Source organism: Silurus meridionalis, chromosome 21, assembly GCF_014805685.1.
Source record: "Silurus meridionalis isolate SWU-2019-XX chromosome 21, ASM1480568v1, whole genome shotgun sequence".
Taxonomy (NCBI): domain Eukaryota; kingdom Metazoa; phylum Chordata; class Actinopteri; order Siluriformes; family Siluridae; genus Silurus; species Silurus meridionalis.
Genome location: NC_060904.1, coordinates 10,161,194 through 10,178,624, shown reverse-complemented (window position 1 = coordinate 10,178,624; position 17,431 = coordinate 10,161,194). Strand labels below are relative to the sequence as shown.

The following is a 17,431-nucleotide window of genomic DNA, read 5'->3' as shown; positions in this document are numbered from 1 at the left end:
GCAGGAAATCTGTTTTAAAAATCTGTACATTTCCGAGTAACAATAAAAAAGGATGCCAAGCACGGAAATAGCTTGTGACTACACAAGACAAAACATAATTTACTCATTTTGGAAAAAAAATAAATCCCAAAAGACTTTGCTTTATCATCATAGTATTTACAACTTTTAAATGCACTCGTATTAAATTCGTAATTCTTGAATGTCTTTCGGGTTTTTTAGACGATATACCTTAATTAACTTATATTTAAAAAATTTACCTTAACCTGTTGATTATTCACATTTATTCATCGAATTCTGTTTAATATAGCTCATAATTTAAGAGCGATTTAGAGCCTTATACTTCAATTGCAGATTCATCTGTCAGCAATAAAAAAATCATTTTATTCATTACAGTAACACAAAGACCATAATATTTAAAAATAAGCGTCTTAACCAGTTCTCTATTAGTATATGCCATTATTCAAAAGCGCGTGACCGTTTCGACTGAAGCGGGCCTCCAACTCGTGCATGCGCAAATGCAAGGTCGCGCTTCTTGGCATTGGTCCATTGCTGTGCACGCGTGAATGGCTGTAGAGCGGTGGGCTGATGGCGGTTAATGTGGGGTGACGCTGCTCATGCTCTCTGGTTGGTCCTCTTACAATAGAGGGGTGCGCGTGCCAAGAAAACCGATAAGAACACATTGATGAACGGATGGGGTTAAAGGTTTCTCGGATTTGATTACATTATCGTTCTCAACCGCATAGGTACACGCTGGCGATATGCCATCATATCTTTCAAAAAAGCGTCTGAATAAAACGCATGATTTTTTTTGCATTCCTGTAACTACATTTAGTGCTTAGACATGTCCCGCATGTTTTCAATAAAGAAAACCAAAACTTAACATCAATCGTTAACAGCTTCAAGTAACAAACCTCTCTTCAACGTGTTTTTTTAAAAAAAAGCGTATTTGTGGTGCGCGCGCGTACGTGCGTGTGTTTCTCCAAGTAGGCGAAAGTGCAACCCGTATATGTCTCCTCTGCTCCACTTTTTTTTTGCTTAGACAGGCAATTGGCCTACATTAACCATGTCCAAATAACATATTCATAAACAGAAACAACAGAGTAGACATCCCTATTCCTATGTGATATGGAATAGACTGTTTTTAACAATGGATATTGTCAATTAAATAACATTTATAATAAACGTTTTTTAAATTAAAAGTTTTTGTGATATAAAAAATGAAACCAAGATAAATCGTGTCAGAACTTTTTTCACCTCACTGTTAAATGATCACATATAAACAATCTAAAACATTCAGGAAAAATAGCAAGAATATAAAAGTTTACTGCAAGTTACTGGCTGCATAAATGTTCACTTGTTTGCCTCAGTTCCTAAAAAGTTTGTACTGGTTGATTTTTTTCACAAAAGCCTGTTATTTTATTAGGGGTATGTAGATTTTTATTTTCTTTATATATGCATTTTGATTATTAAATATTTGTGGGTAGCTTTATGAGTTATATTTGAGAAAATCAAGATTCAAAGGGATCCCATCCTCACCTGGTTGACCCCATACAGTGCAAATGTAAACAACTCCCTTCTATAATTCAGCGAGAATTGGCAGCAGTGGGCAGGACTGGCCTTAGCTCACCAAATTTGCATTTCGCCCATTCAATCAGAGTTTGATTTTATTGTTGTAGTCAAAGAAGAAATAACAGAAAGTAGCTAATTTAGAAATGTTTGTATGTAACTGTGCTTATTAAAATAGCAACATTTTATGTAAAAAAAATCCACTTTAAAGATGTACGTTTCTCAGTTTAACTCATGATGATACTGTTAGAAAGGGCTAAAATTTAGCAGAACAATGCTTTCATCTACTGGAAATCATACCCTTTTCAATCCAGGTTTCTATAATACAGTTTTATTCTGCTAATATATAATATTTACATTGTATTTATAATTTATCTCTGTGTGTGTGTGTGTGTGTGTGTGTGTGTGTGTGTGTGTGTGTGTGTGTTGGGTATGTGTTTCAATAAAAAAATTAAGAAAAGCTATGCAGGTTCTGTGTGAATGTTTAAACACAATGATTATTGTATATGTACATATATACAGGTGCATCTCAATAAATTGAAATATCATTAAAAAGTTTATTTATTTTAGTAATTCAATACAAAAAAGTAAAACACGTATATTATAGAAAATAGATTCGTCACAAACAGACTGATAGATTTTAAGCGTTTATTTCTTTTAATTTTGATGTTTTTGGTTTACAATTAACAAAAACCCACCAATTTAAAAAAAATGAGAATTCTTAATAAGACCAATCAAAAAAACATTTTCAGTGAATTCTTGGCCTTCTGAAAAGTATGTTCATTTGCTGTATATGTACTCAATACTTGGTAAGGGCTCCTTTTCCTATAATTACTGCCTCAATTCGGCAGTGGAGGCGATCAGTCTGTGGCACTGCTGAGGTCAGATGGAAGCCCAAGTATTTTTGACAGTGGCCTTCAGCTCATTTGCAATTTTTGGTCTCTTGTTCCACATTTTTCTCTGAAATGCTAAATTTTCTTTACTTTCATCTGAAAAGACAACTTTGGCCCACTGAGCAACAAGTGAAAACATCCCTCCTCAGATCTTCCCACTTCGTCCATGCCTGCCTCTGGATAGTGTTCTCCTCGATTGAAGGCCACTCTGTGCAGCTGGGGATGATTTTTCCTCAATGCCTTGGGTGGTTCCATTAAATTCCGTAGTAAGAACTGGAGCTTTGAGGATGGATTTGGACTGTAGTTAATGTCAACAGTTTGCAACACTGATTCAGGACCACAGTTTGCTCTGATCACCATCATTGTACCCCACAACATTTAATGGACATTCGGTGCAAACTTACATTTATAAAGAACATATTAATTTTTATCACCACAAAATGTGTAAAGCTGCTTTGAGACCATGTTCATTGTTAAAAGCGCTATACAAATAAAAATGAATTGAATTAAATTAACCATTATTTTGTGTTTTTGGCTCAGTTTTATCAAGGGATATCTAAACTTATCACATAGCCTAAGTGTTCTGAAAGCAGTTCTGCTTACCACAGGCTCTACACTCACTTCTCCCTCAACTCTTTCCATCTGTTTATCCTCCTCACTGTGCATGCCGTTAATGCCAGTGTCACCACCACCACCACTATCATCATCAGACACAGCAGCTGATGAACGTCCTGCTGAATGTATGGCAGAAAACTTCTGTTATTTTGACACATTTTGCAGCATCTGTCTAAAAGGCAATTTCTTTGCGCATCCCTTGTGTTGATTCTCTTTGTGTTCAATTTGGTTCCAAGCTTCCTCTTTTTAATAGCTGCTCTCATGACCTCTTTACTACTCCTATCCACTTTCTGCTTCACCATCTACACATTTTCCAACCTTCTCTCGCTTTCATTTTCCTCATTAATCAGCTGCTCAAAAGATTCCCTCCGTCTTCTCAACACACTCTCCTCACTAGTCAACACATTTCCATCTACATCCTTTATTGCTCTAACGTGCAGCACATCCTTCCCAGATCGGTCCCTCTGCCGGGCCAGTCAGTACAAAACATAAATAAAAACTATGATTATTTATTTATTTATTTATTTAGATTTCTGTCAAAGCATGATTTGGCATGTAACTTTTTGGTGGGTTTTTTTGAGGATTTGTAATGTCACAATTTTGTTTTTATTCTCTTGTTGCACTTTTTAATGGCTTTTCATTAATGCTTATGAATAAGAAATTTTATATTTTAATTATAAATATATTTTTTACAAAAAAAAGTCATATTTTTGTCAAAACATATTTTTGTTTGGGTTTACTTCTTGCACAGTTGAATGGTTTTCCATGATATTATGCTTACGAGAATGAAAATTCATATTTTTGTTATAAATATAATTTTGGGTTTTTCATTTAATTATTGCACCTTAGAATGTTTTTTTTCATGAAATTATGCTTATGAAGATACATGAAAAACAATTATGTTAACAATCCAATATTTTACCAAAAAAAACCAAACTAACATTTTGACATTGTCATGTCAATGTTTTTCGTTTTTCATTCACATATTACATGTTTCAATGATTTATTTATGACATTATGCTCATTAGGATAAACATTAAAATTTTCATAATAACATTTTTTATGAATAAAGTTATATTTTTTCAGAGCATGCTTTGTCATTGTCAGGGATCCACCTGCCACGCCCCCCTCGGTAGCTGTCACGCTGCCTCGCTCTGCCGCGCCCAGCATTAACGAGAGACAGGTGTCTCTCGTTACCGATTTAGCATAAAACCTTCATTCCCATGTCGCTCGTGTCGAACCTACTTCATGGCTAAGGACACCGACCGAACTCAAACTGCCAGCGGTCCCCGCTGTTTGTTTGGATTACCTGTGTTTAGATTACCGTCTGTTCGTGGATTATACTTTCCTTCCGTGGATTACTTTTGGTATAGAACGCTCTCTGACTCTATGTTGTGCTCTGTGTTCACAATAAAGATGATAGTTACTCCCGCTTCCGGGTCGTGGTCCGTGTCCTAAAAGTCATGTTAGCTTTTTCGACCTTCGTTTATTTATTACATAAAAAAATTCATGAAATTATGCTTATGAATATGAAATTTCATATTGATATCTGTTTTCATGAAAACTCATTTTTGTCAACAGTCACCATTTTATTTAATTTAATTTTATTTATTTATTATACTTATCATATTGTTAAAATTACTTTTTGTCAAAATAAATGTTATAAAACCTTTTGTTTGCTTTATGGAGTTTAACAGTTCTTCATGAAACTATTATGAATATGAAAATTCCTATTTTTATGAAGTCATTTTTTTCATCAAAACATGAATTCACATTTGAGTTTTTCGTTCACTTATTGCACCTTCAGACTGGTTTTCATTAAATTATGCTTATGAAGATAAAAATGTATTTTTATAATAACTTTTTAAATGGGTGTCATATTTTTGTCAAACTATTTTGTCACCTATTTTGTTTTACCTTTACGTATCACACTTGAAGATTTTTCATGAAATCAGAAAAGAAATTTAAGATAAATTATTTTCATAATTAAACTTTTTATTGAAAGTTGTCAAAATATCCTGTCAACTTTTTCATTGTTCGTTCACTTTTTATAAAATTATGAATTTTTCACAAATTTGTTACCCTTATCCTTCACTTTTTTACGTTTTTAACGGTGTTTGATAATTATTCTTATGAAGATAAATTCATGTTTTTATAGTCTCTTTTAATGAAAAGTAATTCATCTGCCAAAATATCCTTTATTATGCCATGTTTTTCATATAATATTATTTGGAATATAACTTCATGTCACCGTTTTATTTTTTATTTTATGTATTAAATTTTTTTAAACCAGCGGAGAAAACACGCCACAGACCACATCTCTGTTATGCTGATCCCAGCATACAGACCACTCAGCAGGCGTTCAAGACCAGCTCGAAATCAGGTGAGAACCTGGCCAGCAGTATCCATGTCTGCTTTCCAGGACTGCTTTGAATACACTGACTGGGACATGTTCAGGGAAGCTGCAACCAACAGCGATTTCATCAACTTGGAGGAGTACACATCAACAGTGACCAGCTACATCGGCAAGTGCATTGATAACGTTATCATCTCCAAGACCATCACTACACACTCTAATCAGAGGCTGTGGATGACTGCCAAGGTGTGTGTGCTGCTTAAATCAAGAGACTCCGCCTTCAGAGCAGGGGACAAGACGGCCTTAAAGACAGCAAGGGTCAAACTGTCCTGTGCCATCAGAGAGGCGAAGCACACCCACGGCAAGAGAATTCCAACCACTTCCAGAACAGCGGAGACACCCGCCGCATGTGGCAGGGGATCCAGGCAATCACAAACAAGACGACATCACCTGCTTGTGACAAGAAACAAGAACTCTTATGTACTAATGCTGTTCATAGACTTCAGCTCAGCATTCAACACAATCATCCCTCAGCACCTGATTGAAAAGCTGAGCCTACTGGGCCTGAACACCTCCCTTTGTAAAACTGGATCCTGGACTTCTTGTCTGGGAGACCTAAGTCAGTCAGGATTGGAAACAGCATCTCCAGCACCACCCCACTGAGCACTGGGGAACCTCAGGGCTGTGTGCTCAGTCCACTGCTGTTCAATCTGCTGACTTATGACTGTGTAGCAATGCACATCAAGTTCGCCGATGACACGACCGTGGTGGGTCTCATCAGCAAGAACGATGAGTCGGCCTACAGAGAGGAGGTGCAATGGTTAACAGCCTGGTGTGGAGCCAACAACCTGTCTCTGAACGTAAACAAAACAGATATGTGTTGACTTCAGGAGAGCACAGAGCAACCATTCTCCACTGATCTTTGATGGATCCTCTGAGGAGATCAAGAGCACCAAATTCCTTGGTGTTCATTTGGCGGATAACCTCGCCTGGTCACTACACCAGCAACACCAGCTCCATCACCAAGAAAGCCCAGCAGCGACTTTACTTCCTGAGAAGGCTGAGAAAAGCCCATCTCCCTCCCACAGAGGGACCATTAAAAGCATTTTGAGCATGTATTTAAAAAGTACATGCTTAAGCCATGTTGAGAGGACACCTTAGATCAAAAGGTGCATCACTGCCTGGTTTGGGAACTTCACCATTTTGGATTACAAGACCCTCCAGAGGATAGTGAGGACAGCTAAGATCATTGGTATCTCTTTCCCCTCTATCATGGACATTTACACCACATGCTGCATCCGCAAAGCATCCCACACACCCCAACAGCATTCCACACACCCCTTACACACACTCTTCACCCTCCTGCCATCAGGGAAGCGGTTCCAAAGCATTCGGCCGTAACATTCAGCCTGTGTAACAGTTTCTTCCCTCAAGCCATCAGGCTTCTCAACACAGAACGGAACTGAACTCCACGCACGCGCGCGCACACACACACACACACACACACACACACACACACACACACACACAGACACAGACACACAGACAGACAACTGTGTGATTGATCTATACAACCTGGACTCAACACACTCGTACTCACTTCACACATCCTTGTTTTCAGTACAACTCACATTACACCACTTCATTACCATAAACTGTTAACATGCTCTTTTTACACATCTTTTCTGGATTGCTGCTATTGCTCTTTTGCGCAACATTTGTTTACATTTTTTGTAACTGTTCACTTTACGTCTCTTACACACCACAGTGTGCAATATACAACAGGGGGGTATTCCAGAAAGCAGGTTATGTGACATACCTGGGTATGTTTAAGGGTAAGTTCGTGGATAACCTCAACTTTCGGTTCCAAAAACGGAGGTAACTTTCTGGGTATGTATGTAACCATAGCAACTGACTCTCTGAAGATAACCTGCTCGGGAGCAGGTTATGTTTCAGTGTAACTTCGGCGTGCCCTTTTGATGAGGATCCTTTGGACGTAGAAGCACAAATTATACGAGGTTTTTTTCGTCGGGAGAGGGTTATAACACCGCGTATTGATGTTTGCATACCCTAATGAATATTTGAAAGAGCGTTATCGTTTCTCAAAAGATTCGTTAGTTTATTTAACACGTCTTTTAAAACCTCATATCGCAAATGTGAAAAACCGCGGTTTGTACATTTTTGTACAGTGTGGGCGATTCAGAGCATGTGGGAAAGGCGACTGTGTGTAAAGCCGTTCGTACAGTATGTCTGGCACACATATATATATATATATATATATATATATATATATATATATATATATATATATATATATATATATTTTTTTTAATATTTAGTCATATTATTTATATCTATACATGTATTCATTATGCGCACACACACTTCATACTTCCATAACTTTCTGTTTCAGGGTTTCCAAATGTAATTGGGTGCATTGATGGCACTCACATTCCTATTAAAGCTCCACCAATAAATGAGGGAGACTGTGTTCATAGGAAATCTATTCATAGCATCAATGTGCAGGTAACAACTTATTTTTTTCCCTTCTTAAAATCATTGAAGTCATTACTTTTTCCACTAACTAGGTAATATGTGAGGCAACCCAAATCATTACCAATGTTGAGGCAAAATAGCCAGGATCTGTGCATGATGCAAGAATTTACCAGACATTTCAGCAGGGTATGTTTTGCTTTATACAATTGTTTTTTTTTCTTTTACTACATTTGTGTTGTACACTTCAATCATTACAGGACAGTAAAATGGTTTTTGCTGGGGGACAGAGGATACCCTTGTCTGCCCTATTTAATGACACCCTACCCTGAACCTGAGCCTGGACCACAGACACGGTTTAACCTGCCTCACAGCCGAATACGGGCCAAGGTGGAGATGACTATAGGGATCCTCAAATCTCAGTTTCAGAGTCTGCGTGGGCTCCGGGTTAGTCCAGAGAGGGCATGCGACATTATAGTAGCGTGTGTTGTGCTTCACAATATTGCCACTATAAGAGGAGAGAGCCACCCTCCTTGTATTGAGGAAGATGGCCCAGAGGAACACCTACAGATTTTAGAGGCCAACAGAGACAGAAGACTTTTGAGAGACAGGGTCTGTCAAAATCACTTTTATTAATTTTTTTCACTGGTCTGCCAGGCAGTTTATTTCTTTATTTCCTGAAAAACAATAAAATAAAATTCAATAAAATGTTTTTTTATATTGCTTTTTTCACTCACTCACACTCACTCACTCACTCACACTCACTCACACACTCACTCACTTTTAACATGCAACAGATTATTATTCAGACAAGTTCTCACCTTAAGGCGATGCTCCAGTAATTAAATTTCCAGTGCTGCTTTTTTAATGAGGAGTCTTTTCTCTTCCATTTGAAGCGGTATAAGGTGTCACTTTTTCTTATTTGTTTTTAAAGATGGACCTTATACAGCTCCTTTGCTGGCAACTAGGAAGGTGGAAAAAATGTAATGAATGAAATTGTTTGGTCAGACAATAAAATTCAAATATGGACACCTGGACACAAATTCTTACCCTGCTTAGATTGTGTGCTGAGGTTGAAGGACCCTCATCTGTGGGCAAATCCCTAGGTATGTACTGTGAAGGGACAATGACAGTTTGTTACTCTAATGCAAAAAGGGGCCATACATTATAATGGTATGCATCATACCTCAGTGGATCTACCAGCATTGTCCACTTCTGTCACAGCAGATGTGGTCTCTTCATCATCATCTTCATCCTACAGGAGAAATATTCAAAGTATACATTATCTGGCAAAAAAAATAAAAATACCTAAAAGCAACTAAAAGTACCCGACAACAAATCACTTACAACTGTGACAGTTCTTTCTGGAGGGTCCAATAATACAATACATCCATCAGTATCTATAAGAACACACAACCCATTAAATTCTCAATATTATCAAAGAAAATAATACATGAAAAGAGTAAAATGTCAGAGTAAGATCACAGTAGCCTATACATCATATGCAGTTAAATAAAATAAGCCTACATAAAAATTTATCTTGTTCAAAAAGCCTTTAAGTGACAGAGATAGTAATTTATTAGGACAAAAAAATTAAAACAAATCATAGAGGTAAACTTACATTTCACAATTTTTTCACCATCACTTGTGGTGCATGGTGTGTGTGATGAACTGCCCCCTGGAATGCCAGCAACCACTGGTCGCCCTTTATTAAGGGACAGAGCCAGCTCCTCAGATGGGGTGAGGGGAGGTGGTGGTGGACCCCCGCCAGTTAGACGGGCTTCAGTCTTCTTTTTATTAGCTACATGACAGAATGAATATACTAAATCCTGTTATAATAATAGTTAAGTAATTGTGTAATCAAATATTACCTTTTTGCAGAATGTTTTTGTGTTTCATTTTGACTTGGCTTAAAGTTATTGTGGTTCCAGGAGGATTACAGCTTATTAAATAAGAAATATACATTATTATTTTAAACTAAAAAAATAAATTGCAGGAAAAGTAAACGCTTTCATAGTGATATAACATATTCAAAAGGATGTATAAGTCATACTTCATTATTTTGCATTATAATAAAACGGGAGCCAATAACAAATTTGTAATTTAATACACTCACGCATTTACTCTGTCCGGTATTTTTTGCCAAGTCAACTCTCTTGCTTTAGCTGATGCAGCTGTATTGCTTCTTTTTAATATTATTGGCTTAAACTCCTCATAAGCGTGCATTAAAACCTTCAACTCCGCCTCTGTGAAATACACCGCTCTCTTTTTTTCGCTTTGAGTTTCCATGGTGACTCGTGAAATCGGCGATCCATTGAGAATGTCTTTATAAATGCACCGTGCACGCGCATTACCTCTGGGTAACCAGTTGGAGGTTGATTAAACTAACTCTTCTCAGGTGTTTTGGAACCGACATACTCATGGTATGCCTGTTTGGGGTAAATCAACCCAGAGGTTATGATTTATCAAATGGTAAGTTAACCAAGCTTTCTGGAATACCCCCCAGGTTTACTGGCAGCACTGTTTTGTTTATTTGTCTTACACCGTCTTGTGTTGCCTTGCACTGTCCTGTATTGTCTTTCACTGACTTGTGTTGTCTTTGCACCAGGTTGAACACGATGCACTTTATGTGGCGAGGACACTTACTAGTCCTTAGCCCTGTGTTTTCCATTTTCTGTGATTGTTGTTTTATGTAGCACCAGGGTTCAGGAGTTTCATTTCACTGTGTAATATGTCAGCTATATATGGTTGAAATGACGAACACTTCTTGACTTGACTTGAACCTCTAATCTGACTCTAATTAAAATTAAATGAAATAGACATCAACAGCAAATGAAATTGTAGGGTGTCCACCCAATGGCCCAACGACAGAATCCACTGGTGTGGGTAAAGGTATGCTGCATGTTAATCTTTCTCACACAGCTGTAAAAGATTACTCAAATGGATTGCCCTTTATTACATGAATCCAATTTTAGCCTCTAATCTGACTAATTTATAATAAAGATTTAACTTGAATATATCTAATTTAAGCTGATCACCTTATTGGCTGGATTTCTTCTTTAATTTTAATAGATTATTCTAAAGATACAGTTGTGGCAGTGGGGGCATGGCTGAGCACCGGTTTGTGAATGGAGGGCGAGACCGTGAGCAGGTAGACACAGGAATGCCTTATCTGAAGCGAATAATGTCTAATTAGTGTTCTCTTTCTCTTTCAGTGATCGGAGGGGGCATTTAAGGAGGAGCGCGAGGATGTGTGTGTGCGCGCCAAAGACATGTGATTAAGACACTGAGCACCAGAAATAAAGAAACATTCAATAAAAGTAACATGATTGACTTAGACACGGTCCTGTCGTGGTGTTCCTTTCCCTTCGAAACCATACGCTCTCCCACAGCCGTCTTTTCAAATAATCATTCATTATGGACCTGGAGTCGCTTAGAGCCTTGTGCTTGGCGAATAATACGTGCTCACGGAGAAACATTGGCCAGTCCGAATCTTAGTCAGAGGATATAACGGTAAGCTAATATTCTATAAGTAGGTGGCTCAATGCTGGCTCATTTATAAAGAATAATTGATTTAGTTACTTGGTCATAACTTGCTAAGTCAGTGATAGCCACTACACATGCACACAGACACAAACTTACCTTAAGTCTGTAAACTTGTATTCTTTAAGTATATATATGAGCAAGCATTGAGTATATTAAGTATACTCAATGCTTGCTCATGTATAAAGAATAATTTATTTAGCCACTTTGTTATAACTTGCTATGTCAGTGATAGTCAGAAATCAGAAGGTCACAGACGTTGTGCTCTATGCTCCATCCGTTCAAGAGCCTTGAGTTTGTACTATCCTGGTCATAGATTTGCAGTTACACCAGGCTACATAATCAACTAGATATAAATGATTTCAGGAAATTTCAGCATTAATCAAGAATTTCAAATTTATTTGCCAGGCAATAATCAATAAACAAATGTGTCATCTAAAACAAATAAAAAAGAAAGTTACACAACATGATCAGCATATAACCAAATAGTTTAACAATGCAGTTTACAAAAGAATTGTTGAAGAGTCACTGTACCTAGAGAGACACATAAACTGTGTGGAAAGTTCTAACTACAGAATGCTTCCCTGAGTGTTTGGCCAAATTTCTTTAAATACCCAAACCATCATAAACACTCGAAAATTTAAATTGATAAAAGCTTTGCAAACCTAATGTCACCTAGTGTAAAACCAATACATGATAAGGATCTTCTCAGGGGCAATTCTTATGTCAGTAGGACAGAATTTCCTACCCTGCGTACATTCCAACAATTTTATTACATTATGCAAGTACAGTAGTTTGATTTCCGGGAACTTCTGTTATTTTTCCATGACCCGCCCATCTCCCCAGGAGGGAAAAAGGGGCCTCAAGGATGGGTGAGTGGGCATCTGAACTGATGGCTTTCTCTCCTAAGATTAAAGAGATTCCCTTATCAGATTACAAAGTTTATTGTTTTGTTGCATGGCAGCTCTCAGGGTTTGGCCTCATGAAGTTACAAATCAGGGGGGTATTCCAGAAAGCAGGTTATGTGACATACCTGGGTATGTTTAAGGGTAAGTTCGTGGATAACCTCAACTTTCGGTTCCAAAAACGGAGGTAACTTTCTGGGTATGTATGTAACCATAGCAACTGACTCTCTGAAGATAACCTGCTCGGGAGCAGGTTATGTTTCAGTGTAACTTCGGCGTGCCCTTTTGATGAGGATCCTTTGGACGTAGAAGCACAAATTATACGAGGTTTTTTTCGTCGGGAGAGGGTTATAACACCGCGTATTGATGTTTGCATACCCTAATGAATATTTGAAAGAGCGTTATAGTTTCTCAAAAGATTCGTTAGTTTATTTAACACGTCTTTTAAAACCGCATATCGCAAATGTGACAAACCGCGGTTCTGCCCTTAGCGAAGAAAAAAATTTTTGTACAGTGTGGGCGATTCAGAGCATGTGGGAAAGGCGACTGTGTGTAAAGCCGTTCGTACAGTATGTCTGGCACACACACACATATATATATATATATATATATATATATATATATATATATATATATATATATATATATATATAATTTTTATATATATATATATATATATATTTTTTTTTTTAATATTTAGTCATATTATTTATATCTATACATGTATTCATTATGCGCACACACACTTCATACTTCCATAACTTTCTGTTTCAGGGTTTCCAAATGTAATTGGGTGCATTGATGGCACTCACATTCCTATTAAAGCTCCACCAATAAATGAGGGAGACTGTGTTCATAGGAAATCTATTCATAGCATCAATGTGTAGGTAACAACTTAATTTTTTCCCTTCTTAAAATCATTGAAGTCATTACTTTTTCCACTAACTAGGTAATATGTGAGGCAACCCAAATCATTACCAATGTTGAGGCAAAATGGCCAGGATCTGTGCATGATGCAAGAATGTACCAGACATTTCAGCAGGGTATGTTTTGCTTTATACAATTGTTTTTTTTTTTTCATTTTTACTACATTTGTGTTGCACACTTCAATCATTACAGGACAGTACAATGGTTACTTGCTGGGGGACAGAGGATACCCTTGTCTGCCCTATTTAATGACACCCTACCCTGAACCTGAGCCTGGACCACAGACACGGTTTAACCTGGCTCATAGCCGAACACAGGCCAGGGTGGAGATGACTATAGGGATCCTCAAATCTCGGTTTCAGTGTCTGCGTGGGCTCCGGGTTAGTCCAGAGAGGGCATGCGACATTATAGTAGCGTGTGTTGTGCTTCACAATATTGCCACTATAAGAGGAGAGAGCCACTTGTATTCAGCCTTGTATTGAGGAAGATGGCCCAGAGGAACACCTACAGATTTTAGAGGCCAACAGAGACAGAAGACTTTTGAGAGACAGGGTCTGTCAAAATCACTTTTATTAATTTTTTTCACTGGTCTTCCAGGTGGTTTATTTCTTTATTTCCTGAAAAACAATAAAATAAAATTCAATAAAATGTTTTTTTATATTGCTTTTTTCACTCACTCACACTCACTCACACACTCACTCACACACTCACTCACTTTTAACATGCAACAGATTATTATTCAGACAAGTTCTCACCTTAAGGCGATGCTCCAGTAATTAAATTTCCAGTGCTGCTTTTTTAATGAGAAGTCTTTTCTCTTCCATTTGAAGCTGTATAAGGTCCATCTCCATGTCACTTTTTCTTATTTGTTTTTGAAGATGGACCTTATACAGCTCCTTTGCTGGCAACTAGGAAGGTGGAAAAAATGTAATGAATGAGATTGTTTGGTCAGACAATAAAATTCAAATATGGACACCTGGACACAAATTCTTACCCTGCTTAGATTGTGTGCTGAGGTTGAAGGACCCTCATCTGTGGGCAAATCCCTAGGTATGTACTGTGAAGGGACAATGACAGTTTGTTACTCTAATGCAAAACGGGGCCATACATTATAATGGTATGCATCATACCTCAGTGGATCTACCAACATTGTCCACTTCTGTCACAGCAGATGTGGTCTCTTCATCGTCATCATCTTCATCCTTCAGGAGAAATATTTAAGTATACATTATCTGGCAAAAAAAATAAAAATACCTAAAAGCAACTAAAAGTACCCGACAACAAATCACTTACAACTGTGACAGACTGTGTTCTTTCTGGAGGGTCCAATAATACAATACATCCATCAGTATCTATAAGAACACACAACCCATTAAATTCTCAATATTATCAAAGAAAATAATACATGAAAAGAGTAACACGTCAGAGTAAGATCACAGTAGCCTATACATCATATACAGTTAAATAAAATAAGCCTACATAAAAATTTATCTTGTTCAAAAAGCCTTTAAGTGACAGAAATAGTAATTTATTAGGACAAAAAAAATGAAAAATCATAGAGTTAAACTTACATTTCACAATTTTTTCACCATCACTTGTGGTGCATGGTGTGTGTGATGAACTGTCCCCTGGAATGCCAGCAACCACTGGTCGCCCTTTATTAAGGGACAGAGCCAGCTCCTCAGATGGGGTGAGGGGAGGTGGTGGTGGACCCCCGCCAGTTAGACGGGCTTCAGTCTTCTTTTTATTAGCTACATGACAGAATGAATATACTAAATCCTGTTATAATAATAGTTCAGTAATTGTGTAATCAAATATGACCTTTTTGCAGAATGTTTTTGTGTTTCATTTTGACTTGGCTTAAAGTTCTTGTGGTTCCAGAAGGATTACACCTTATTAAATAAGAAATATAAATTATTATTTTAAACTAAAGAAATAAATGGCAGGAAAAGTAAATGCTTTCATAGTGATATAACATATTCAAAAGGATGTATAAGTCATACTTCATTATTTTGCATTATAATAAAACGGGAGCCAATACCAAATTTGTAATTAATACACTCATGCATTTACTCTGTCCGTTATTTTTTTGCCAAGCCAACTCTCTTGCTTTAGCGATGCAGCTGTATTGCTTCTTTTTGATATTATTGGCTTAAACTCCTCATAAGCGTGCATTAAAACCTCCAACTCCGCCTTTGTGAACTCCGCCGCTCTCTTTTTTTCGCTTTGAGTTTCCATGGTGACTCGTGAAATCGGCGCTCCATTGAGAATGTCTTTATAAATGCACCGTGCACGCGCATTACCTCTGGGTAACCAGTTGGAGGTTGATTAAACTAACTCTTCTCAGGTGTTTTGGAACCGACATACTCATGGTATGCCTGTTAGGGGTAAATCAACCCAGAGGTTATGATTTATCAAATGGTAAGTTAACCATGCTTTCTGGAATACCCCCCAGTTCTTAGGGTCTGGGATCATGAAGAGATCTGACCATCCTTACAAGCTGCTGATGCGATTTTGATGAAATATTACTTTTTCAGTTTTGGTAATTTTTTATTAGGAAATGTATTATGAATATGAAAATTCATATTTTCTTTTTTGTGTAAGAAGTCATATTTGTGACAAAACATGATTTGTCATGAAAATCTCATCATAAACATGTAAATGAATCGTGTTCAATTGCATGCTGCATGAGTTTTGCACATAATTGCACAATTATCATATTTTTTCTGAGAAACGTCATTTTTTTGTTAGAATATCATCTGTATTGTAAAGATTTATGAAGAAAGTCAAATATTTATCAAAATATGATTTATGTCTTATCTCATCATAAACATGTAATTGTATTGTGGTAAAGTGTATGCTGTATGTCAAAATGAGCCTTGGTTTAAAAAAATCACTTTCCTTTCGTCCTGCGAGGCTGATATCGGCGGAATCGCATTTTCAGCGCCTAAGAAGCTAATTCTTCACAGCACATACACGGCTTTGCCAAACATGAGGTGCTGATGCGCTTTAGATAAATAACTAAACTAAATAACTTTCCACAACTGAATTATTCACTTTTTACATTTTTTAAGTTTTTCATAAAATTATGATTATGAAAATAAAAATTCATATTTTCATAATTAATATTTTTAGGAAGAATTTCATATTTGTGTCAAAACATGATTTGTTATGTCATATACATAACTTGTTTATAATCTAACCCTAACACTAAACCCTAACCCTAACTCTGATTTGTCATGCCACCTTTTGCTTTGTTTTGTTTTGAAAAAAATCTATAGTTTCATAATTACAAAAATATTTGTTTATGAAAAAAGTAATTGTTGTCAAAACATGATTTGTTATGTCACGTTTTTGATTTTCGTTCACTTTTTGCACCTTTTCAGGGAATTTTATGAAATTATACCTTATAATATGGTCATTCATGAAATTATGCTATTTAATAAAAAATTCTTTTTCAAAATTATCATATTATCAAAGAAAAAGTAATATTTTTTTGTGATGTCACATTTGTTTTCCGTTCACTTATTGCCCTTAGTAATGAAACTATGCTAATTCATATTTTAAAAAATAATTTTTTTATTATAACTACCAAATTTTTTTTGAACAACGTCATCTTTTTGTCACACCATGTTCGTTAATGTCACTTTTTTGTCTATTGTTATCTTATTGCCCTTTTAACAGTTATTCAGAAAATTATACTAATTATTATAAAAATCAGACTCTTTTTATGAAAAATAGTTATCAAAACTAAATTTGTCATCACTTTTTATTTTGTCATTCACTAGTTGCACCTTTTAGGGTTTTCAAGAACTTATGCCTTAGAATAGGAAAATTCATATATTCATAATTATCATATTTTTTAAGAAAATGTCAGATTTTTGTTAAAACAAATTGTCATGTCACTTTTTTTGTTCACCAGTTGCACCTTTCAATGTGTATTCATGAAATTATGCTAATGATTATAAAAATTATTATTTTCAAAAGGAAAAAAGTAATATTTTGTCAAAACATGGTTGTCAAGTCACTTTGTCATTTGTCGTTCACTAGTTGCACCTTAAAAGAGATTTTATGAAATTATGCTGAGGAATATAAAATTTCATTTATTCATAATAACTATTGTCGGAGATCAG

General features: G+C 36.4%; 1 protein-coding gene and 3 long non-coding RNA genes across 8 annotated transcripts; 3 read left to right on the top strand and 1 right to left on the bottom strand.

Moving 5' to 3' along the window:
- Positions 1-7,217: 7,217 nt before the first annotated feature.
- Positions 7,218-8,631, top strand: LOC124403762. Of its 3 annotated transcripts, none has more exons than XR_006928939.1 (3): positions 7,218-7,265; positions 7,844-7,956; positions 8,184-8,631. It is a non-coding gene; the product is annotated as an uncharacterized LOC124403762 (long non-coding RNA). The 3 variants fall into 3 exon arrangements; XR_006928940.1 differs by having other exon boundaries at positions 7,221-7,320; XR_006928938.1 differs by lacking the exon at positions 7,218-7,265 and having other exon boundaries at positions 7,759-7,956.
- Positions 8,465-15,158, bottom strand: LOC124403760. Of its 3 annotated transcripts, none has more exons than XM_046877504.1 (8): positions 15,120-15,158; positions 14,870-15,049; positions 14,592-14,650; positions 14,492-14,500; positions 9,110-9,178; positions 8,974-9,036; positions 8,745-8,887; positions 8,465-8,600 (listed from the first exon to the last, which is right to left on the bottom strand). In XM_046877504.1, exons 1-7 carry the CDS (start codon positions 15,145-15,147, stop codon positions 8,852-8,854), a joined length of 444 nt encoding a protein of 147 aa, XP_046733460.1. In that variant the 5' UTR covers positions 15,148-15,158; the 3' UTR covers positions 8,465-8,600; positions 8,745-8,851. The 3 variants fall into 3 exon arrangements, with proteins under 3 accessions (XP_046733460.1, XP_046733459.1, XP_046733461.1); XM_046877503.1 differs by lacking the exons at positions 14,492-14,500; positions 14,592-14,650; positions 14,870-15,049; positions 15,120-15,158 and adding exons at positions 9,271-9,323; positions 9,545-9,724; positions 9,795-9,865; positions 10,040-10,459; XM_046877505.1 differs by lacking the exons at positions 14,492-14,500; positions 14,592-14,650; positions 14,870-15,049; positions 15,120-15,158 and adding exons at positions 9,271-9,323; positions 9,545-9,724; positions 10,040-10,452.
- LOC124403764 lies at positions 10,268-11,260 on the top strand. The gene is made up of 2 exons (XR_006928942.1): positions 10,268-10,395; positions 11,139-11,260. It is a non-coding gene; the product is annotated as an uncharacterized LOC124403764 (long non-coding RNA).
- Positions 12,471-13,914, top strand: LOC124403763. Its single transcript, XR_006928941.1, has 3 exons — positions 12,471-12,570; positions 13,146-13,414; positions 13,491-13,914. It is a non-coding gene; the product is annotated as an uncharacterized LOC124403763 (long non-coding RNA).
- Positions 15,159-17,431: the final 2,273 nt, after the last annotated feature.